Source organism: Octodon degus, unplaced genomic scaffold, assembly GCF_000260255.1.
Source record: "Octodon degus isolate 3935 unplaced genomic scaffold, OctDeg1.0 scaffold00117, whole genome shotgun sequence".
Lineage (NCBI taxonomy): Eukaryota > Metazoa > Chordata > Mammalia > Rodentia > Octodontidae > Octodon > Octodon degus.
Window position 1 is genome coordinate 9,222,479 of NW_004524693.1, and position 25,925 is coordinate 9,248,403.

The 25,925-nt window shown below is 39.2% G+C and overlaps 1 protein-coding gene across 7 annotated transcripts in view; it reads right to left on the reverse strand.

The window, feature by feature from the left end:
• Tmem164 (transmembrane protein 164) overlaps positions 1–25,925 on the reverse strand; it is a 202,884-nt gene that overhangs the window by 32,008 nt on the left and 144,951 nt on the right. For all 7 annotated transcript variants that reach the window (XM_023699904.1, XM_023699908.1, XM_023699906.1 and 4 more), the window contains one exon: positions 9,075–9,153. In XM_023699904.1, the coding sequence (XP_023555672.1) occupies positions 9,075–9,153 (79 nt within the window). The remainder of the gene's footprint in view (positions 1–9,074; positions 9,154–25,925) is intronic.

Sequence of the window (25,925 nt, forward strand, 5' to 3'; positions counted from 1 at the left end):
AACTAAACAATATATTCTTGAATTTAAAAAATGGTTTACAAGGGAAATCAAGGAGCAAGTTATGCTTCCCTGGCAAGCGCAAGGGGCTGAGTTCAATCCCTGGTTCCACTAAAAAAAAAGGGAGCAAATTAGAAATTTCCTAGAATCAAATGATCATGCTAATACAGCATACGAGAACCTATGGAACTCAATGAAAGCAGTCCTAAGAGGGAAATTTATAGCTGTGAACATGCACATCTGAAAAGTTACCGCAAGCAAATAACCTAATGATGCAGCCCAGGGTCCTAAAAGCAACAAGAAAAATCCATATAGAAAGCTAGTATATGGAAGGAAATTATAAAGGCCAGAGCTAGAAAAATCCATGTCAATGCACTTAAGAGATGAAAACAGAAAAATCACAACAGACACCAGCCAAATCCAGAAAATTATCGGTAACTATTTTGAGAATCTATATTCCAATAGATTTGAGAATTCAACAAATGGACTGAATGCTAGATATACATGAATTACCAAAAATGAACCAAGAAGATAAGCAGAACCAACATAATAGACATGTCTCTGCTTCTAAAACTGATACAGAGTTAACATAATCCCAATCAAAACATCAATGTCAAAACAAAACATCAATGTCCTTTCTCAAAGCTAGAGAAAACAATCCTAAAATTTATATAGAAACAGAGGAGACCCACCATAGTAAAAGCAACTCTGGGTAACAGAAGAAGGTGGCATCAAAATCTCAGACTTGAAGTTATATTATAAAGTTGCCATGATTAAAGTAGCATGGTATTGGCACAAAAATAGGCATGCAGATCAATGGAACAGAATAGAAGAAGCAGAAACAACCCCAAGCACATACAGCTATTGGATCTTCAAAAAGGGGGCCAAAAACATATACTGGAGGAAAGACAGACTCTTTAATAAATGTTACTGGGAAAAACTGGACATCCACATGCAGATGATTAAGCCTAGATCCATATATCATGCACTATTCTAAAATCAAAACATACCAACAAATTAAATGTTAAAACAGAAACAATCCACTAGAAGATGAAATAAGTATAACTCTTGAAGACATATACAAGAACTTTCTGAACAGAATCCCAATAGCACAAGAAATAATACATCAATAAGAATCAACAAATGAGATCATATGAGATTAAAAAGCTTTTGCACAGGGGTTGGGGAGATAGCTCAGTGGTCTAAGTGCTTGCCTGGAAAGCACAAGGACCCGGGTTTGATCTCCAGTACCACATAATGTGCTATGGTGCAGGCCACTGAAACCAGGCATGGTGGTGCACACCTGTAATCCCAGTACCAGGGAAGCTGAGACAGGAGGATCATTATGAGACTGAGCTGCATAGTGAGACCCTGTACCAAATAAAAAAAATAAATAAATAAGAAAAACAATTAAAAAGCTTTTGCACAACAAAGTAAACAACCAACAGAGTGAATGGGAAAAAAATTGCCAGCTGCTCTCAGATAGGGGACTAACATCAACAATAGACAAAAAACTCAAAAAAATTAGACCCCTCAAAATAAAAGAATCAAAAAATGGGCAGGCAAAATGAATACACACTTCTCAGAAAAAGTACAGATGAAAACTGTACATCATTGCTGCCCATCAAAGAAATGCAAATTAAAACTACATTAAATACCGTTTTACTGCAAGAAGAATGGCTATCAGCACAAAATCTAATAACCAAAATTCTAGCGATGTGGGGGAAAAAGGAACACTGTTAAATTGTTGGTAGATATGTAAATAAGTACAATCACTATGAGAACCAGTGTGGAGATGTCTGAAAAAATAAAACTAAAAGTTCCATTTGACCCAGTTATTTCCCTTCTAGACATCTTCCCAAAAAGAGTTAAAATCATATTTATAGTATCACAATGTATAATAGCTACATTGGAAACGCCATGTATGTCTGTCAGATGAATACGTAAGGAAAATGTGGTATTTATACACAATGGAGTACAGACTGCCATAAAGAAAGATAACTTTCAGGTATCTGTAGGTAAATACATGCATCTTGAAAACTTAATATTAAGTGAAATAAGACACTCAAGTTCAACTATCCTATGGTTTCTCTTATATGAGAAACAAAAAAAAAACAACAGACGAGAGATAAGAGAATAGGGTGAAGTTTAAGTACTTCCTCAAATGACAAATTTCACTGCTTGAAAACTACTTCAATCAATATGCTAATTGATTTCACTTACACTACTAGTTTTATCTAGTAGCCACTGTTGGTGGCAAGGTAAACTAGTGCATCACTATGGAAATCAGTATGGAAAGTCTTCAAAAAACTAGTTCAAAGACAATATTATGCATTACAATAAATACTATGAAATTCATATTATTTTGTTCAGAGACATTCTGTATCACTTTTTTCCCATAATTTTATTGATACACAAATAGCAATGAGACAGTTTCAAATCAAATTTGTAGGACAGTTTCAATAATTAACACATTGCATACATTCCTCCCAGTGGTTAATTGCTGTTGTATCACCTTTAATGTTTCTGGTTTAGTACTACTTTGTACTCTCTTTTAAAATTTTAAAAAGAAGATGTGGGTATTTATATACAATGGAGTACTATTCTGCTATAAAGATCGATAAGCTTGAGACATTTAGGTAAATGGATGTACCTTGAGATGATATTATTAAAGTGAAATAAATCAGACACACATGTTTAAATACCACATTGTTTCTCTGGGTTGAGAAACTGAAAATATGAATAAAGATCAAAATGTATATTACCATTGTGAAATAGGAAAAAATGTTCAAATGAGGAGGGAACAAGGAAGGAGGGAAAGGGAAAGAAAAGAAGGGACACATTTTTTAGAAGCGAGAGGACAAAATGGAAGCAAAGCTTTTGTAAATTGGGAAGAGGTTGAAGGGAGGGTCATGGAATGGCAAAAAATCAAGTTGTATATGTACATGTACAAATTCTCTATGATGAGTGTGATCATCATGCATATTTAAATCCATCAATAAAATGTAATTGAGGTTAACACAAAAAAAATCAAAAAACTAAAAATTGAGAAAATTCCACTTAGCCCAGGTATTTCCCCTCTAGGCATCTTCCTGAAAGAGTTAAAGACAACATTACAGTGATATATGCAGACCCATGTTTATAGCAGCACAATTCATTACAGTAAAATTTTGGAAGCAGCCTACAGTATGTCCATTACCAGAAGAATGGATAAAGTGTTGAAGTTATACACAATACACTACTACTCTGCCATAAGGAGGGATAAACTTGAGTCATTTGTAGGAAGAAAGAGTTGCACCTTGAAACCATGTTAAGTGAGATAAATCATACACACAAGCTTAAATATCACATTATTTCTCTTATACCCAAAATATGAATAAAGAGCAAAACAAAAGGTACCTATTAGGGAATGGGGGATATATCTTTTCTTATATAGAAGGAGGTGGGAGGGAAGGCAGAGCAGTTGAAAATTGGAAAAAGTATTGCTAAGCCAGACAGTAACAACAATAACAACAAAAGGTAGTTGTGTGCATGCTATTCTTGAATGTTTAAAGAGATAGTAAAATATTTTTAAAGGTTACTTATATAGCTTTTCTTCAATATCCAAAAGGATTGGTTTCAGGAACTCACGCAGATAACAATATAGTGAAAATGCCATGCTGGCCTGGCAGATAGCTCAGCGGACTCAAGCGCCGGTTTAGGCAGAGCACAGCTTCCGGGGTTCATCCCAGCGTGCCGTGCTGTGCTGTGCTGGTCCTGCCCCCAGGGTGCGCTGAGACTGGGAGTGGTGGCAGCATGCCTGTAATCCCTGCACCTGGGAGGCTGAAAACAGGAGGATCTCTAGGAGTCCAATCTACATAGTGAGACCCTGTACACCCTGTAGACCCTGTCCTCAATACAGGGGGGAAAAAAAGAAGAAATGGCATTTTTCTGAAGATCTTAGAGAGGGTGGTAGTAATTTCAGATTAAAATATCCTAATGAATGAAAAGTAAATGAGAAAAGAGACTCATCGTGTACAGACACAAATGTCTCCCAAACAAATTGAACCATATTACAGAATGTTCATGAGTGGGGCCTGTGGGTTAGCTCAGTTTTTTAAAGCGTCTGCTTGGGCAAACTCAGCCAGGCGCAGGGGACTGCAGTTTGATCCCCAGCTCCACAAGCCTCACCAGACCCACCCTTAAGGCAGCCTGAGCTAGCCAAAAAAAAAAAAATCCTCCAGAATGTTCATGAGGTGAATCAAAATAGTAAGGAGTCCAAAAGAACTGAAATCATCATGCCACAGCAGTATATGTGCACCCATGTTAATAGCAGCACAATTTGTCACAGCTAAATCTTGGAAATAACCAGAAAGCCCTTCAACTGAGGAATGGACAAAAAATGTGGTATTTTTACACAATGGAGTATTACACAGTTATAAAGAATGATGGAGTTGAGGCTTTTATAGGTAAATGGATGCAACTAGAGACTGTATTGGTAAGTGAAATAAATGAAATGACCTGCATGTGCAAACATATTATCTCGCTAGGGTGAAAATATCAAAGAGTAAATAAAATCTGAAAGATACAATAGATATTAGGAAAGGGAAAGCATCTGTTAAATGGGGAGGAAAAACTGGGATGAAGAAAAGGACACAAAAATATGCGAAAAACATATATTTATGTACCTATGCAGGATAGTTTGGATAACTGTACTGCTAATTTCTGCTGGTTTAATGACACGGATAGTGAATGATTAAAATTTTTTAAATTCAATTTAATTTTTTTCTTTTTAATCTCTTATAACTTTCATTACTGACCAATTTTTCAGGTTTATATCTGGTAGCCTAAGCAAGTAATTTGAAGACAACATTATGCAATACAACAACCACCACTGAATCCCTATTACTTTAATGAAATTTGGTATGGTTTCTAATTTTTTTTACCATTTTGTATTCAAAAAGAAAAAATTTAAATAAAGAAAAAATAAAATAGTAAGCAGATAAACATTTCATTTTAATAGCTATACACTTAAAATACATTATAATAGCCAGTAAATTAAAGCTATGATTTTATGAATATCATGATGTTTCCCTTAAGAATGAATATATTTTACTAAAAAGAAAGTCAATAGATTTAACTATAGATGTATATTACATACCTAATAATGCAGATCTTTAAATAGAGAAGGCAAAAACTGTCATGCCCAAAGAACTGATGTTTGGAAAGTGTTGTTTGGATTATTCTTTTGAGAAGCTTGCTGGTACAGCAAAGAAGACTTGTATGGCGTTGAGAGAAATTTGCTTAGAATTGGAAAGATTTGTACTTCATTTTTTAAAAAAAAATTTTTTTGCGAGGGTCCCACAATGTGGTCCAGACTTACCTCTAACTCTTGTCAATTCCTTGGCCCAAGGCTCCAGAGTGCTGGGATTACAGATGTGCCCAGCCACCCCAGCCTGGAGTACCATTAACGGCTAATGACCCAGGTGTTTGAAAAGGGTGGGTTGAAAGTCACAGTAAACAGGGATGCAATGAATTCCAGAGCAGGTGGGAGGTAATCCCAAAGGGATCTGATTAGCCACAGACAACTGCAACACCTCTTCTTCCACAATGGGAGGGAAGAACAAAACAATAATCTGAGTAAAACACCTTATTGAAGTGGATAAAAGAACTGAGGGATTTCTCACTAAAAATCATCTATTCTGTCAGTCGTTTGTGGGGCAGAGCATGTACTGCATAGAGAGGGCAATAGCTTGAATATAGTGGATGAGAAGCTTGAAGATGGTAGACAAGGACAACACCTGACTTCTGAGGGCTGTGTGTGGAAGGGCTGAATAAAGACAGAACATAAGCAACAGCGCAAGAGCACAGTTATGATAGAAAACGGGAAGCTCAGTGACCTGACCATAATGGCTTAAGAGATTTTCTCCCATAGGCTGAGACTAAGCACGCTGAATAGGGACTGGATACTGAGCCCAGTAGAAAGGGATAAGAGGATGAGACAGTTTCAGGACTAGTAAGGAGAAAGTTCCAGTAATTGTTCATGGTGACATAAACTGTACAGGAATAAAGGAAGTTGAAAGTAGTGGAAATCTGACTCAAATAAAGGGACATAGGAGGTTACAGTCTGAGACAGTGCATTTTTAGGGGCAGTTGAGGTCCAGGTGGCTGAAGAAAAAGGGATGCTGACGTCACTGCAACTCAGGCCCAGACCTCGAGGAGCTGGAGTAGGAGCGGAGGCCTTCACTGGGAACCCATCCGGATGTTGGCTATGCTTATGATGGAAATATTGAAAACCAGAGCCCACAGAGTTCTAGAATGGAAGGTAAGTGAACAAGAGTTTGCGACAGTGGTGAAGCAAAAGAGGCAGAGTGGGCTGTGGAGCAGCAAGCATTTTCCCATAATATAAAGGTGAAACAACGGTCTAGAAGAGATGAGACTGTGTCGTGCTGAGCAGCATGTAGGGCAGGGCAAAAAGAAAAGCCTCTATTGAGGGTGTGTTGTGCAAAGGATAGGAAGGACTCTTTGTTCCACGATTGCCAAGAGATAAAGTATGTTAATAAGCTGGACTCTTACACAGCATACTTTACAGAATCTCTGTGAATCCTATATGTATACAGAATTATCACTGGCTAATAATAAAACTGTTTCAATAAATAATGTCACAAAACAAAAGAAAAATATATTGCCTAGAGAGCCAAAGGCAAAGAGTTGGGAGGGAATGAAACAAAGAAAAGAAGAGCAAGACTGAACAGAAGTCATGTGGACTATGATGGTGCCCACAGAACAGGATTCCCACTTAGCTCCCTTGACCCACAACCAAACCACAGAATGGACATGCTGTCTTCAATTAGGACTTACCTTTCAGGAAAATAAGCCTCCAGGCAAAGCATGTATCTATAGCAGAGCTGTCTTAAGTAAAATTGCTAAGCCATTATTTCTGGAAAATCCCAAAATTCTTCTAAATAAAAGAAGTCTTAAACTGGCAACTTCCTGGTTTACAGGGAAATAATAGCCTTGCCTCCTTCTCAGATCCAGTCCCTCTCCATAAAGCTGAAGGACCTCAGGTGAAACCAGCCCCAAGAACAAACCTACATTTCCTTCTCCGTGCCTGTAATCCCACATGAACAGCAGATGGCAGCAAAGCACTGGAAAGGGAGCCAAACCATTAAAAGAGCTACAGCCTGGCCAGAGAGAAGGCGGTGGGGCTCACTAAATTCTACATGGCCAGCGAACAGCTTTGTTACATCAGTTTACTTGTTCTATTGAGTTGGACCATCAACAAGATATAAGCAGTTAAAGAATAAATCATTTTGCTCACCACGGTCCTACTAATTCTTAGCTCACCAGCTAGGGATTTGGACTACCAGTCAGCTCTTCCTAAGAAGGCACAACTATTCTCCCAGAAATGACAAGGAAGGGAATGTGAGCTAGGCTTCAGAAATCATGTTCTACTCCCCTACCATCCTCTGTAACATCTGTCACACTGCATTATCATTGTGGGTCTTCCACGACAGACAGAGCCACCTTGTGGAAGGACTGGGGCTTTCTGGCTCATCTCCAATTCCCTAATGAGTGGCATACAGTAGATGGTCAATAATGCATGCCCAGTGAACAGTTCAATCAGGGCAGCAGGTTGAGAAGATTCCTAGTCTGATGTGATTGGGAGACAGATACCTGGCCTTCTGAACAGTGTGGCACAGAGGAAGTACTTGACTGGGAAGGAATTTGGGTGGGACTTTAAACCTTGGCTCTATTACTTATGGCTGTGGGCTAGAAATTCAATGTTTCTGCGCTTTGATTTTCTCCTCTACTGGAGTACTCTTCAACAGGATGGGAAAATATGCAAAGGATGCTGAGCACTTATATCTTACAAAGCACTGAATGAAATGAAAAGGAGTCACTGATATTTACGTAGTTATTACTGCTGCTGCATCTTCCCAGCACCGGGTGCCAGGGGAAGGGCAAAGAATGATTATGAGTAGGAAATAAATTGGAATTAAGACTCAGAGTCTTCCTTGGCTCAGTTCCCTCAAACAGCACAGCAACAGATATAACAAAAGGCTGTAAAAGAACCAGCCAAGTCTAGAAGGAGTGGCTTTACAGATTATTCCCTTGGAGGGAAGGATGGCTACTTGGTACTTCTCATGTCTGATTAGTCTAGTCCAGCAATTTGACAGCTTTTGTAGTGACTTTAGGGTACAAACAGGATTAAATTATAGATATACAGATTTGCCCATAATTCCCATCACACATCTCAGAAGCAGAAACAACGGGTAGTTACAGTCTGGTATTCTACTTCTGTTCAGAAATGCTGCTGTGCAGAGAAACAGCACATTTCCTGGATACTAGAATTTCAGATTTCCCTTAAGGCTCAGTAAGACAATGAGTGCTTTTAAAGCAGATTACAGGAAGTGTTCTTTGACAGCATTAGATTCCCAGTGGCTGCATAGGGTAAAAGCAACTTCAAAGAATAGACAGATTGATGGAAAAGAGGCCTGATTGATTGGAAAAGGTATAGGAAGCAAATGTCCACTTACAAGAAGCAGCATAGCCCAGTAGAGGTCCAGACCACATTTCAGTGAGCTCAAAAATGCAAGAGACTTCATGCCATTTTAGTGTGACAGGAATGAAACCACTGCCAAGTTAAGGTAGGGAGGGGTTTGTCTTCCAGAAAAATGTCAGTGACCAAGACAAAGAGGCTGGTAGAGAAGAGTGAAAGACAGTGTCTTCCATTTATGGGGCCTTCAAGGAATAGAGGAATGCTGAGCAGGATCATTTCTCATAGTACGCTGGCAGAGTATGAGGGATATACCATGCAAACCCAAGTTGCCACCACAAGTCCAAAGTCTAGGCCATTTGACAGGCAGGTAATGGGCACCGGGCTCACCTACAAAGGATGGGTCTATAATGCCCCAGACTCTGTAGGCCTCATCCCTGCTCATCTCCTCTGGGCCTGACATCTGCCATCAAGCTTGCTGAGAACACCCAGCCAAGCAGCCGTGCAAGATCCCAGTAGGTATGTAAGAGGTTATGACTCCACCGAATAGAGGGAGAGGTGTGTGGTGGTGGTGCAGGGTGGGGGTTGGCTAGCTTACCTCCTTTCCAAAGCAGGTACATGGGCACCACATAGAGCATGACATGTTGAATGTAGTAGATCTCCAGTTCAAAGGGGAGCTGTGAGGACAAGATGGAGAGAGGTGTTTCAGAACAGGAAGCTTCGGAACTTGGACACTCTTGCTCTTCACGACCTACATTTCAGTAACTCTAGGCATTTCATTAATTCACTTCCCCTTACAATTTGAGAAAAAACAATCACATGGATAAACTTCGGGCCTAGATGAGTATGTTCCATGGTTTATTTTGCAAAGACAGCAAGTAAAATTACTCCACTAAAAAAGTTTGAGAAACTTAAAAATATTGCATACAATATATTCCCTTGGAGGTTCACTATACATATTAGTGGTATATTAAAGCCTTGAGTGTTCTCTGTAGGAAGCCTACTTAACATTGTTTCTCCAGTGTTTTCCAAATTTACTTAGCAACTGACTTAAAAACATTCTATAAAATGCACTTGAAGAAACACAATCTTGTAACACTTCTGGTTACTGACAAACTACAGCCTATTTCAAAAATTTATATCTCATGCATCACAAAGAAAATACAAAGAAGAATTTATTCTCCCATTTTCAAGTGAAAATAATTGATTCCAAGAATAATGAACGTACTCATTAGATACCTGAGTGTCAGTCCCTGATATGCCCTGGTTTTGAGAATAACAAGTAGTTGGCCCTGTTCTGGCATCACTTGGCAAAAAGAACTTCCCCACCCTCCTGCCACCTAACACCCTCTCTTTCATCTGCTTTCAATCTACTGCAAAAAGAAAGCTCTGGATCACCAGTGTTTCCACCTGGCATGGGGAATTTGCTTTTGAGTTTGGCAGCAGGCACAAAATGGAAACAGCTGGAAAAGACCCTGAGCAGCTGGAAAGAAGCCTAGCCTATAGAGCATGCTCAATTCCTAACCCCCTACCATTCCCTGACTTACACCAAGAAAACCTGGAGAGAAAATAAGCCCAGTCGGTAAGATGTCAGCTGCCTCCCTGTTCCCTAATAGGCAGGCTCAGAATGAATAGTGCTAGTGAGAGGGGGTCAAACCTGCCTTGTGTCAAGGGCTAGAACCAAAAAAACAGCAGAGCTTTCAGAATAGAAGCTGGGACAACTATAGATCCTGGACACAAACAGTAGCTCTGCTTCTTGACAATAGAATCCATATCAAAGAAAATTTTGCAGGGACTCAGATGATCCTTAATTATAACTTTATTTCATAGAGAGGAATGTAAAAATTCAGAAAAGATGAGATTCCAAGCATCTCTGAACATGCTGGGATATGTTATGAGATTTGATAGTGGATATTACTAGTACCAGGTGGGTATGGAGGCCCAAGAGGCCCACACTTGACCCTCAGTGAAGCGGCTGTGGAAGGCTTTGCTATTTTATTATTTTAATATATATTTTATTTATTTATTATTTATTTTTTGCAGTACCAGGGACTGAACTCAGGATCCTGCGCTTGCCAGGCAAGTACTTATTCTACTGCACTATCTCCCTGGCCCCTGCTACTTTAAGTTTGGGGATTGCTTTATAATTTTCAAATGTTTTTATATTCATATCTACTCAATCTCTCATTTGGCATATGAGGAACTTGAAATACAAAATGGTTAACTGATTTGACTGAGGTCACTCAGAAAAAAAGGCAATAAGGACAAGTCCCAGCTATCTGGCTGTAGTCAGAACCTTGACCTCTCCTTGGAAGTCAGGCTACTGTCCCAAAGCAGGAAGCAGAGAAGTGGGGCAAAGCTCTGCGGACAACAGTCCCATGGCATCCTCAGGCAGGCCGTCTGCCTGCCTCTCAACCCTCAGCTGCCAATTCCTCACCTTGCAGTGCCCACGGCCTCTTCCTGATTCAGATATGACTCAGCTACTGAATCATCCTATAGCCTTGGGCAAGACCCATAACCTTTCCACCCTAGTTCTGGCATCAGTAAAAGAGCAATACTAATGCTGTCATCATACTATTGTGTAGTTTTAAAATTTATAAAAACATAACAACCTAAAATGTTTTGTGCAACTACCACAAACATTTTGTTAACTATGAAGGTAGTTCTCATAGCAATGAAATTGTCCTAATTACCTTCATTTTAGACATGAGAAAGCAAAAAACTTAAAACAAAAAAAATTGAAAAACCAAAGTTCAGAGAGATTAGATAGCTTACTGAAGGGCAGAGAACTCACTTGATAACACAGGCAAGATTCAAATTCAAGCACTCTGCTCTAGAATTTAGGCCTTAGCCAGCATACAGTTGGTCTTCTCTTAGTATCCATAGGGCATTGTGCTCAAGACCCTCCAGCCACAAATGCTCAAGTTCCTTATATAAAATGACATAGTGGGGGGCTGGGGAGATGGCTCAGTGGAATAAGCGCTTCCCTGGCAAGCACAAGGGCCTGAGTTCAATCCCTGGTTCCACCAAAATTAAAATAAAATAAAATAAAATAAAATAAAATGACATAGTGTTTGCATATAACTCACATAGTCTTCCTGCACACATTAATTTTTAGATGACTTACAACAAATAGTGCAAGCCACCCACTAGCCAAGAAAAGAAGATGGGGCCATGCTGAATTTGTGGTACCAGTGTGACAACCTGTCAAAGATGCTTGCAAGTTTGTGGGAATGAATATCTGGACTACAAAGAAAGTTGCAGAAGATGAGAAGAGTTGGAAAGCAAATGATAAATACATTTGACTAGATGTTACATGACAGACATATACAAATATACATTTAAAAAACAGAGGGCCTGGGGAGATGGCTCAGTAGAATAAGTGCTTGCCTGGGAAGTGCAGAGTCCTGTGTTCAGTCACCAGTACTGCAAATAAATAATAAAATAAAAAATAAAAAACAGAAACATGAAGCCAGGCACAGTGGTACACATTTGTATTCCCAGGTACTCAACAGGCTGAAGCAGGAGGATCTCAAATTCAAGTCCAGCCAGAACTACTTACCAAGACCCTTTCTCAAAATAAAATCACAAGGGCTTGGTATATAGCTCAGTGAGAGAGCACTTGCCTAGCATATGTGAGGCTCTGGGTTCAATCCCAAGTGGTACAGAACAGACAAGGAAAGAGAAAGCAAAAAACAGCAGTTTAAAAGAATGAAATTCTAAATGTACAGAAATGTATTTTCTTCAAGCACGTCAATGGGACATCCATGTACTCCACTTTGCAAACTTTCAAAAAGAAAGGATGGGTGGTGAGAGATGGGGGCCAAGACCAAAGGGTAATCTCAATATGGAGAAATATTTTTTGGATTGAAGGAAAAGAACAACTGAACAGAAGGAATCTTAAGAAGCAAGAAGGACAGGAAGCACCAGGTCACAGGAAGATCAGAAAACAGCAGAAGGGGATGGAACCCAAAGCATAAATGGAGGAATTAGTCTTGGGATCCTAGGACCTGTGATGAAAAGACAGGCTGGGGAGATGGCTCAGTAGAATAAGCACTTTCCTGGCAAGCGCAAGGGTCTGAGTTCAATCCTTGGTTTGGCCAAAAAAATGAATAAATAAATAAAGAGACTGAACTGAGAGTAATTATATGAGGGGGGATTGTGTGCTATAAATTAAGATAGCTCACATCATATCTCCAGAGACAGCATGACAGCAAGTCCAGAGCTAACGATGAGGCACAGAGTAGGCAATCACAAAGAGGCCCCTGGTTTCTGTTTAGCCACAGACTACAGCTTCTCAAAATAAGGACCTCTGATACAAAGCACTGTACATTCAGAGAACAGAATACCAAGGTAAGGGAATACCCAGACAAATCCATTATCTGAGCCATTCGAGGAAACAATACAAAACAGGATCAATATTTCAGTATCACAAATGCAAAGGTAGATGGACTGTTTCTAGAGTCAAACAAACAAACACTACAGAGATAGAACAATTAAAGCAATACCTAAACTTGACTATATCTTGATTTAAAAAAACAAAAGTCCAAAAACACCTTTGAAAAATGAGGAAATTTGACTATAAATTCACTGTCATTTATAGACACAAAAGCTTAAATGTTATACAGTGTCTTTTATGAGAGAAACATGAATTATAAAGATCAAAATATAAGTTACATAACACGAAGTAGGGAGACACATTTTCCTCAAATGTGAAAGAGATCAAGAGATGGAGGGAGGGGCAGCCGCAGTTTACAGTGCAGTTATGGCCAAGTCCAAGAACCATACCACGCATAACCAGTTCCCAAAATGGCACAGAAATGACATCAAGAAACCTTGGTCACAAAGATAAAAATCTCTGAAGGGGGTAGATCCCAAGTTCCTCAGAAACATACATTTTGCCAAGAAGCACAACAAGAAGGGCTTCAAGACAATTCAAGCAAACAATGCCAAGGCCATGAGTGTACACACCAAGGCTATCAAAGCCCTCAGCAAGCCCAAGGAGGTCAAGCCCAAGATCATCCCAAAGGGAGTAAACCGCAGGCTCACTCGACTTGCTTATATTGCCCACCCCAAGCTTGGGAAGTGTATCCGTGCCTGCATTGCTAAGGGTCGCAGGGCTTGCTGGCCAAAGGTCCAGGCTCCAGCCAAGGCCAAGGCTCCAACTTCTGCCCCAGCCCAGGCCCCCAAAAGTGCCCAGGCCTCTGTGAAGGCTCCAAAGTAAAAGACTCTTATCTGCTGATGTAAAAACAGAAGGACTGGTGTAACCTCTGGGGTGCCATCTGTGGGAGCTGCTGTCCTCCTGTGCTCTTTGTACAAATAAACCTGAGGCAGGATTTTTTAAAAAAAAGAGAGAGACAGAGGGAGCAGGAGAGGGGGAAAGGGCAAGGATGAACAAAAGTAATGAAGACGTGTGCTGTACCTGTGCTGACTCCACACAAGGAATGGAAACATTATATCCTATCAACATATACTAATAAAACAACTTTAAATGTAGATGGTACTTAGAAGTGCTGATAATTTTCTGAAGAAGAACAATGACATTTTGATTATACAGAGAATCTCCTTATTCTTAGAACTGCAGGCTGAAATATGTAGAGCTATGAAGACACTATAGCTTTCTCTTTAATCATTCAGCAAAAATGAGAGAGGCTTAGAAAGTAGATTTTAAAAATGCTAACAATTGTTTTTAATATTTATTTATTTATTTATTTATTCATTCGATACAGGGTATTCCTATGCAGCTCGGACTCCTGTCTCAGCCTCCCCAGCGCTGAGATTACTGATTTGCACCACCACACCCAGAATTGGTGGCCAGCACCTGGGGGCAGGGTCAGCACAGCATGTGGCACCAGGGATCCAAGCTGGGTCCTTGCACTTGTTAGGCAGCTGCTTAGACCGCCAAGCTGTCTTCCTAGCCCCAACAATTGTTGAATATGCATTTCAACTTTTTAGTATATTTGAATATTTGTACAATGCAAAGTTACATAAATATGTATAAACTAATAGGGTGAAACCCTAAGGTATAATAAGAAATGGCAGAGAAAAACAAAGTGCATTGTTTTTGGAGAACAATTTGACAATATATATCAAAATACTTGAACTCTTATTCACTTTGGCTTATTTTTCTCAATTTTTGAAACACCCACAGAGTATCTGAGGATGCTAATTTCATTTGTAGGAATTTATACTGAGATACTTGAACACATACAAAGACATATGCATAAAAATGCTCACTGTAGCATTATTTATAAACATAATGATAATTAAGAAGAAAGGCAGCAGCTGGTGGCACACACCTGTAATTGCAGCTAATCAAAAGGCTCAGGCAGGAGGATTAGTAATTCAAGGTCAGCCTGGCTCAAAGAAACAGCTGTAGGTCTGGGGACAGAGCTCAGTGGAAGAGACCTCTTGGTTTAATCGTTAGCGCTCCACCACCCCCACCCCAAAAAGGGAAACAACTTTGATACATGAACTACTCAACCTGTTTTTCTTTTTATCAATTATTGGCGACTGAACCCAGCCTTTTCACACTAAGGTACATACCCAGCCCATTTTTTAATTTTGCAACAGACTCTTGCTGATTTGCCCAAGCTGGCTTTGAATTTGTGATCTCCCTCCCTCAACCTCCTGAAGTACTAGGATTACAGGTTTTGTGGCACCATGCTTGGCTTCCACCATTTTTCCCTAAAAAGAGTTACAACTATATGCATGTGGGGGAAAAAACCAATTATTTGTTGACCTTTTTGTAGAAAAAAAAGGTCAAATTTATATATCAATGCGCATGCATATGTGTGTGTAAGTATAAATGCATAGAAAAGAGCTGGGATGCAATTTCACAAACTGGGAAAGAAGAGAGGATTGTTGAAGGGTCCTGCTTCAAGGTTGTATATGGTTATATTTTTGGACTTACGTGTAAACATAAGAATTATATATTTCTCTATGCCTATTTTTAAAATACATTATAATTTTTAAAAGTTTTTTCATCATATTCTGTAGGGACGTAAAGTTCAACATATCAATACTCGACAAAAAGGAAATAGGGAGCTTGACTTTGGGTTTTATATACGTACACAGCTGGATTTCTAATAGTGTAGCTAAAATTTTTTAAAGGATGAAAAAGGTGAAAAGAAGAATATATATATTGCTGTTAATAATTCCCTTGCTGAGGAGTAGGGGGTAATTTTGCTATTTTTCCCTCTTATTTTTTATTGATACACTAGGTATACATAATGATAACATTCATCATAGAGAATTTGTATCTGTGCATGATATAAATTGTTTCTTTTTCTCTCATTCCCCTCTGTGGGGAGGGAATTATCATGTTATATTGTTTATATCTCTCTATATTACAGGGATTGTTAACCAAGGGGATATATTAGGCTCTTAATAATGATTAATGCTAAATAAAGGGCCAGCCAAATAGCTTAGTGAATTAAAGCACCTGCAAGCAGGTGCATGGGCCTGGGGTTCAATCCCTGGGCCTGCGGTGCCTGCCTGTCCCCAGGGTGCACTGAGACTGCAATTGAGACTGGGTGTGGTGATGCATCTAAAATCCCAGCTCTTGGGAGGCTGTAAACAGGTGGATCACTACAAGTCCGATCTAGTAGTGTGACCATGAACACCCTGTAGACCCTTCCCTAAAAATAATAATAATAATAATAATGATTAATGCTATTTTTTTCAGTTTTCAAAAACCCTCCTTCAGCAGATCTGAGCATGTCAAAAACCAACATGTATGGGGTTGGTTCCTGACCCGCACATCCCATGTTCTCATTGTATCTGCCCTGGGGATCCCACTCCCATCCCTCTATTAAGGACAAATGCCACAGCTCTTCCCAGTGCAGGGTATTTCACCATACTTTCATTACCAGATAAGGTGAGAAGAGGGATGAGTGACTGGAGGCCACAGTCACCTGTCCTTCCTTTTGCCCTATCAAGGTCACTCTCTATACTTCCTCCTTGTGCTCAGAACCCTAAACAGCTTGAAGGAACAGAGTTGAGTGTTCAAGGGACTGGCCGCAGCCAGCTCCTGAAATACGTGGATCCAGTGAAAGATGTTGTTTGCTCTGATGGGACAGATACGGGGAAAGGGTTATTTCCTAAAATGAAACAGAGTGACCTAAAACTCCTACAACTTGGGGTTTGCCAGCCATAAGATAGTCTGCAAGATCTCACTCAGCCATCTCTTATTTATTTATTTATTTATTTATGTATTTATTTTGGAAACGGGGATTGAACTCGGGCTCTTGCACTTGCCAGGGAATTGTTTATTCCACTGAGCCATTTCCCCGGCCTCTTCAGCTGTCTCTTTTAGCCAAGATGAAAATGAAACTGCCTAGCTTACACAGTCTGTCCTTTTGAAAAACCAAACTTAGGGGATCTAGGAGATAGCTCAGTGGCATAAGTGCCTGCCTGGTAATAGCAAGGTCCCAAGTTCAATCCCTAGTACCACAAAAAAAAAAAGGAAGAAAAAAGAATTCATGGGCTTAACATTTTTTAATACTGTCCCTGGTACAAAAAGTCATTTCTGGCTGGGTGCGGTAGCATGCACTTATAATCCTGGATATTTGTGAGGCTGACACAGGAGGATGCCATGTATGAGAGCAGACTGGGCAAAATAAAAAGGGATGGGATGTAGCTCAGTGGAAAAGTGTCCCTGGGTTCCAGTTCCAGTACCAAATTTTTTAGAAAGTAATTTCTGAAAGGGCAGAGATTGAAGTCCTGCTGTTCCAATAGGAATGCTTAGTAATAATAATAATCATAATAATAATGATAATAGTTAACTTTTCAGTGTTTCTGGGGGATATATCAAACTAAGTCTGCTGTACTTTGTTGAGCTTTAATGATGATAAAGATGATGAAATAATTAGAATCAGTCCTATCTGAATCTCCTAAGTTCAATTGTTTCCACCAATGTTCATATATTAGAGTCGTAACTTCCAGCACTCCAGAGTGTGACTGCATTGGAAGATAAGATTTCAAAAGATAAAGGCAAATGAAGTCCTATGGTTTGGCCCTAATTCAATATGACCAGTTGTTCTTACATGAAAAAAAAGGCCAGGACACAGAGGGGCACCCAAAAAGGCCATATAAAGGCACCCAAAGAAGATACTCACGGAGACATGAAAGAGAGGCCCTAAGAAGAGGTCAACCCTATGGAACCATGATTTTAAGACTTTTAGCTTCCAAAACTGTGAAGAAATAGCTATTTGTGAGCTAAGTCACCCAGTCTGTGGTACAGTATTTGTTACAGCAGCCCTAGCAAGCTAATACCCTGGCTAATCAGATACTGCAAGCCAAGCTCTCTAAGTGCTTTACAACTATCAACTTTTTTGTCTTCATATCTTCATATTTCTATTCCCCAGTTATAAGAAAGAAACTTGAGACACCGAATATTTTGTTTGTTTTGCTAGCAGCAAAATACTAAAAACATCCCAATTTTTATCTCAAGGAAAAAGAAAAAAGATGTTGTGGCCTATTTACAAGATAGAATGCTATACCACCCCAAAATTGTAACTGAAGTTACATGAACTGTATGGTAGAAATGAATCATTAAATATAATGTTACATAGAACAAGCAAGTCCTAGAAAAATACCATACAAATAATAGCCTTTTTATAAGTGTCAAAAACAATTAAAACTAAATATCTTATTTTGGAATGTCTATACAGACACGTTTGTGCATTTGTTTGTTTGTTTATTGTATTTTCAGGGTTTACAGGGTGTTCAGGGTCTCACTACTAGATTAAACAAGTAGTGATCTGCCTGTTTACAGCCTCCCAAGAACTGGGATTACAGGCCTGCACCACCATGCCCAGTCTCAATTGTTGTCTCAGTGCTCCCTGGGGGTGGGGCCAGCAGGGCAGGCCCGGCACTTGTGCATTTAAAATAGAGATAAAATTCTATTTTTTTTTAAATCTCCCAGCCCTGGGGAGTCTGAGGCAGGAGGATCATTGCAAGTTGGAGACCAGCCTGGGCTACAAAGTGAGCTCAAGGCCAGCCTGTGCTGCATAACATGATGCTGTCTCAAAGACAGAAATAAATAACGAATAAAAATGAAGAATAAAGAATAAAAATGAAAAAGCAAAGGAATGAGAGCCAAACTTCAAGGTAGTGGTTCTTTCAGTGTGGGTAGGAGCAAAACTGGAAGTGATGCATATAGGCAAATGTAATTTCTGCTTAATGTGACTAGTTCTTCAGTTGAGTTCCTAATGGTATATTGTCCATAAATAAATATGCTCATAAATAAAATTAAAGGAAAGTATGTGTCTAGCATGTTACAAATCAAGTTTTTTTCCTCCCAACTGTGTGTACCAAATGACCACTGGGAAGGGAAAGAAAGGTTCAGGTTAAATTAAGTAACTTGTCAATGGTCTTAAGATGTATTAAATGGCTCTGTCAGCATTTGAACCTAAGGAATCGGGCCAGGGAGATAGCTCAGTGGAGTAAGCGCTTCCCTGAACCCAAGGAATCTGATCCCATCTATTATCATGGTTGTCTGTTATGTACTGTAGGCACCACACAATAATCAAAGCAGACACAGGACACTCTGAATTCACTGAATTCAGACCTACCACTTTTTCAAACTGAGCCACAGGTCAAATATGATCAGAACAGCAGCGAAAGTTTGATTGTACAAGCAGGTACTTCCGGCGCTTACACATCCAGCCCTGCCTGAACTCATCATGTGGCTTTTTTATTCAAGGAGGGAAAGTCAATATTTATACAACTCTCTCTATAGAACTCAGGGGGAAGGCCAATAACAGAAATGATTCAGATGTGATTACTAAGGAAGCAGGGTATCTATAAGTCAAAAGAAAATGACAGGAGCTTATATTTGGGCAAACTACCTGCAGAGTGACCTACCCAGGGCTGTTCTTCTTACTTAGGCAGCGTGATAGGGGCTCAAAGAGGACCTTTCCCACTACTGACAGGAATAAAGCGTATTTCTCTGCTGCCTTGGTTTACAGATCACACTCCCACAATTTAAGCTACAAAAAGTGGGGAATTACAGTAGGAGCAGAAAAGTACTAAATTTCCAGTTCCTCATCAGCCCAAGCAATCTGTAGCACCCTCCTTCCATATTTTAATGACTTCCTAGGACTTGAGTCTCAGATGACAACTAGGTACAAAGGCCAATCTCACACTAGCTCTACAACAAAGAGAAGGACAAAGGTCTCTGAAATTTGGTTCTAGGCCCAGTCAAAACAGCTCAAGGGCAGTCAACATACCCCCTACCCACAGCCAGCCAAAGAGGGAGTCTGGTTAATATTCTACTCCCTGGAAACCAGTGCGTAAAGGCAACCAGTGGGCCAGCCAGGCAGGTTACACCCAGTTTCCCTCAGCAGCTCCTCCAAACTAGCCCCACGACTTCTGCTACGAGCTGGAGCCAAGTTCATGAATCTGTAAATTGAGGGAAGACAAATGTCACATATCCTCTTGAGGCCACAGGAAGTGGATGGTGCTTGTCCACATCCTGGCATAAAGAGACTGTTACCTTCCCTTTTCACTTTTCTTCTCTTCAGTTTACTTCTCCCATTCTGTCTCTTCCCAAGCTCGAAGTATGTTCCCAGATTCCCCCTCATCAGTGAAAGATGGTAACCTTAGACTCACATGATTTTCTGGCTAACATAACACAGAGTTGTTGAATCTTTATTTGTGTCATAGCTTTTAGAAAATCTTTTTTGAACCCATTGGATGGGAACCCAACTGTTTGTATTTTCACAAAGCTCCCTACGGATATTTGGATACAGGGATATTGAACCTACGCCTGAAGAAATATGATAGGGAAAGCGCTAAATCTCTAAGTGTAAGTATGGAAACTCAGAATATTCTCACAAAGAAATGCAAAGCAGCTTCCAGGAAAAGATACTGATACAGATAATAATGTGGCTAATGTTTAAAACAACAAAAAGCCACCAATAACAATAACAGTAATAACTGCTGGTACACAGTGCTTATTTGCCAGGCATTGGCCTAAGCATGTGTATGTATCAACTATTTGCTACAGCTCCCAAGAGTAGGTTCTAGAAAGCAAATACCTTGAGGTTACTTACAGAACCACAATGTAAACCAGGCAATCTGGGCCCAGAATCAATATGCTTAACCACTGAGCTATGCTACCTCAGTGCACAATAATATCCTTTATGGGATATAAGGGACAACTGACTTTGAAACATGATTTATAATTATTCAAATACATAATGCTTTGACCTCCTGCTATTGAGAGATTCTTTCTCTTCCAGCCGTAATATGTGAGCTTGGATATAGAATATTGTGTTGCTATGGGAACTGATTAGCACTGATGATCCTCAAATACTAGCCACAAGAAACACAAATCTTCTCTAGAAGAATCTAAGATTCAAAAAATTGCCACAATCAAGTTCCAAGAAAAACAAGCAGTAAAAAAAAATACTAATAATCTTTAAAACAAAACCTAAACATAAAGGAGACAAACCAAGAATCACAAAGAAAAAAGTTTAAAATCTTATAAATGCAATTATTACTCATGAAGTATGGTTATTAGTATATGAAAAAATGTGATAATTGAAATAAAATCTCAATGGATATGTTTAACTGATGATTACACACAACTAAACAGATAATAACTGCCCCTGGGGTAGACACTGTTTAAGACTGGGTGTCCTGTGATCCCACTGCTTGGGAGGCTGAAAACAAGAGGACTGCTATGAGTCCAATCTGTGTAGTGATACCCTGTAGATCCTGTACTAAAGACATAAAAAAGAAATAATAACTAGATTATAGAACTGAAGAAATTACCTAAAATGCAGGAGAGTAAGACAAAGAAATGAAAAATATGAAGGAAAGATTAAGAGATAGAAAGCCAGCAAGATGGACTAACATATTGTTAAATGTCATCTCAGAAGAAGAAAAGAAAACAGAATGGAGGCACTGTTTACAGGTATAACAGCTGAGAATGTTCAGGAACCTTATCAAATACATAGGCACAAATTCTAGAAGCATAAAGAATGGCTAGGAATAGAGCATGTGTACTATGCATGAAGCCATAGGTTTTACTCCCCCTCTCCACAAAAAGGAAAAAAAGCTCAGTTACTCTTAGACCAAACAACTACAAATAAATCAATGCCAAATATGTCAATTGCGAAATTGCAGAACACCAAGCACAAAGAAAATATCTTAAAGTGACTGAAAGAGAAATTATTTTCTTTCTTTTGTTTTTGGCGGAACCGGGGATTGAACTCAGGTCCTTGTGCTTGCCCAGGAAGCACTTATTCCACTGAGCCATCTCCCAAGCCCCGAGAAATTATTTTCAAAATAGTAAAAGCAAAAACTGACCACTGACTTTTCTAAGCAACAATGGAAGACAGAAAACAGTAAGACTATATCTTTAGTATGCTTTAGCAAAAAATAACTATGTTTCTAGAAACTTATAGCCATGTCTTCCAAGCATGAAGGAGGAATATAGACATGTGTATATGAAGAACCATCAAGAATTTGTTATAAAATCATTATTAGTTGTTTTTTTCTTCTTTTTTTTTTGGCGGAACCAGGGATTGAACTCAGGCCCTTGCGCTTGCCAGGGAAGCGCTTATTCCACTGAGCCATCTCCCTGGACCCATAAAATCATTATTAAAGAGTATTCTGTACAACATACTTTTAACAACGAAAATGTAATGCCAGAAAGAAGATCTGTGATGCAATAAAAATGTTCATTGTGTTAGTTTTTGTTAGTATAAGGACATATCCTAGGTAGGTTATGTTATAAAGAAAAGATGTTTATTTTCATTAATGGTTCTTCAGTTGGAAGGTCTATAGGCCTCATTTGACTTATTGGTGGTAGAGTCCCAAGGCAGCACAAAATATCACATGGCAAGAGACAGGGCTCATATGTGTGCGAGTGTCTAGACTCTGCTCTTCTTCTTACAAAGCTACTAAGACTCAATAATGAGTGTCAATGACCCTAGTTAATCCTAATCACTTTCCAAGGCCCACCTCTAAGCATCATAGTAAAGCCAAGTTTTCATGCTCTTAACATATTTCACGATGAGGATTAAATTTTAACATATAAAACCTTAGAAGTCACTCCAAACCAGATCACCGAGGAAAAAGGAAATATAAAATAATATATTTGATATTTATATAAAATAATATATTTGATATTTATGTAAAATAATATATTTGGTATTTATGTAAAATAACATATTGGATATTTATAATTATATATAATATAATTCATAATTATATATAATATAATTCATAATATTTATAAAATTATATATTATCATTTATATAAAATAATATTATTTTTATGTAATATTATTTTATTATATAAAATAATAATGTTTGTTATTTCTGTTATTTTTGAAAGGAAAACTAAAATAATATCAAAGAAAGTTATATTAAAGCATGAACACATATGTTAAGGGTGGTTTATTACATATTATATTGTTCACATGTAAAACAGTGAAGTTATACCCCTACTTCTTACTGTATGCAGGGATATATTCAAGACAGACAAAATATATGTACATAGAAGCTCATACTTGAATATACTTTATATTATTCATAATAGTCTTAAAGTAGGGACAGTCAAAATGTCCATCACCTGATGAATGAATAAAGAAATAAGGTATATCCAGAAAATTACATACTATTAAATTAAATAAAGGCTAGCCAAATAGCTCAGCAGATTAAAGCACCTGTAAGCAGGCACAGGGGCCAGGGCGTTCAATCCCTGGGCCTATAGTGCTGACCCCACCCCTGGGGCACACTGAGATGGCAATTGAGACTGGGCGTGGTGGTGCACGCCTGTAGTCCCAGCTCTTGGGAGGCTCTAAACAGGAGGATCACTATGAGTCCGATCTAATAGTGAGACCCTGAACACTCTATAGACCCTTCCCTAAAATTAAAAAATTAATTAATTAATTAAATAATACTTCATGAATTACTGATTTGTGACATGGAAGAACCTTGTAAAGATTATGTTAAGTGAAAGAAGCCAGATAGATACTAAAGGACAAATATTATGAAATTATATTTGTATGAAATATCCAGAACAAAATAATCTGCAGAGACAGAAATTTGATCAGTGGTTGCTTAGAGTTATGAAGGACTACAGCGGGACAGGTGCACATTTCCCTTTGGACTGATGAAAATGTTCTAGAATTTATCATGGTGATGGTTGTGTCATTATGAACATAGTAAAAAGCACTGTATGAAAACTTCAAATGGGTGCATTTTATATTATGTGAATCATATGTCAACCAGTTATTTGAAGGAGAAAAGTAAAGATACAGATTGACTCTAAGCTTGGGTAAATTTTTGCATTAGCACTGCAAGATAACCATTGGAAAAACCACTGAAATACAATGTGTAACTTCTATACACGTAGAATGGAGAAAGGGGAGACAGTAAAGTAAAATCTTATCAGAAAAAAAAGGCAGAATAAAAAAAGACAAAATACTGCAACCTGGAGTTCCTAACCTGAACAAAAATATGCTAGTCCAAGCTACATTCTGCAGTTCTACTCATACTTCTTGCTACACGAGAAGCAGGCTCTTCTGTGTGTGCTCCAATCTGGTAGAGGCTCAAGCTCTTTCAAACCTTTATTCATAGAGTCTGATGAGGGCCTACTAAGAAAACACAGTCTTGCGAGAAGGCATCCTCCTTTTGATCATGAGCTCTTTGAGACCTATAATATCTTAGATTCCGAAGGAAAATAATTCTTTTGCTGAAAGGTGACTTAAATTTTGGCATTCACACCAGCTTGAATTTTTTTTTTTTGTGGAACCAGGGATTGAACTCAGGCCCTTGTGCTTGCCAGACAAGTGCTTATTCTACTGAGCTATCTCCCTGGCCCCTTGAATTGTTAAAGAGGGGAATGGAAGGCTGGAGATGTGGATCAGTAGTAAAGTGCTTGCCTAGTACATGTGGGGTCCTGCATCCAATCTCCTGCACTACCAAAAAAAAAAAAAAAAAAGAAAGAAATGAAAAAGGGAAACAGAATGATATATTTAGTGGATGACCAGAGGATTTATGGAGCTATAGCCCTGCTTATAAACACCTGGCAGCTTTCACAAGAACTGTAAGTGCACGGAGTATGCTCCACTATATATGGTCCTTGGCCCTCTTTCTATGGCAGCATAATGTTACATGATAAACATTTGTGCTGTGTTATTCTGCATGTTAGAACTTACTGATGTGAACTATGTCACTGGCCTGGCCAGGGAAGGTGGAGCTATCATAATTCTGCCTCAAGCATAGGGCCAGAACTTTGCCACTACTCTTGAATTGCTGTTCTTTTTTCCCTCCAATACTTACACCACAGGACAGAGAAAGTGAAATTAGGGCTGGTCAAATAGCTCAGCAGATTACAGCACCTGCAAGGGGCTAGGGGTTCAATCCCCTGGCCTGCCACACCGGCCGCGCCCCCAGGGTGCACTGAGATGACAATTGAGACTGGGCGTGGTGGCACATGCCTGTAGTCCCAGCTCTCGGGGCGCTGTAAACAGAAGGATCACTATGAGTCCAACCTAGTAGTGAGACCCTGAACACTCTGTAGACCCTTCCCTAATATATATATTGAAATTAAACACAGCTGAGAAAATATAAAACCAAAATTTAAAAAAAAAACAACCGAGCAAACATACCTGGAATCATTATTCTCTGCTAAATATCTACTCAGTTCAAGCATGAAGAATCTTCTTTCAGTCCTACCTTTGAAACTAGGACCACTATCTTTGACTGCACTAGAATATCCTGCCTGGATATGTTCCATACACTTCCTCAGCACAGCTCTAGCCATGTATCTTCCAACAGCAATTCTTGGTCCCTGCTCTACAGGGAAAGCTGCCGTCCCCTTGCTCAAGTATGGAAACAGGACAGTGCCCAACGCTTTGGGAAAGTCACAGCTGACCTCTGGCCTGTTACAGAGCCTGAGAAACAGCAGTTGCATACATACAGTCAATGTGCTAGGAGACATAAATGGGAGTTGCCTAAGTCTTTCAACACCACCTGGGTGACCTCCAAGCTGATGACCTTTCTAGGGAGTCATATCTTGAATGCGCACTCTGTAAGAAACCTTTCCTCTCCTCCCCAAACACACCTACACACCTTACATAAGGCACATCCCTTAGGCCCTCTTTATGGGTTCCTATGTTTACAATGTTTGTGTTTCACTGTGGGTGGCATAAAAATGGACATGGAATCTGGTCAGTCACAAATATCCACCTGGAGCAAAATCATGCATGACAAAAGGCCATAGAAAAGCCTCTTTACCAGCCCAAATAAAGCACAAATGCAGCAGAGGTCCAGATTGTGGGTAAAGCAAATGTTTGGTAACTGCCCCATGGTCAGAGCTAAGGGAATGCTAGAGGTAAGGTTTCGATGCACTTTGACATTCTGATAGTTTGGTGGAAGGAAGCAGCGGACTGTCCAGTGATTGGAGGGAAGGGATATGCCACCA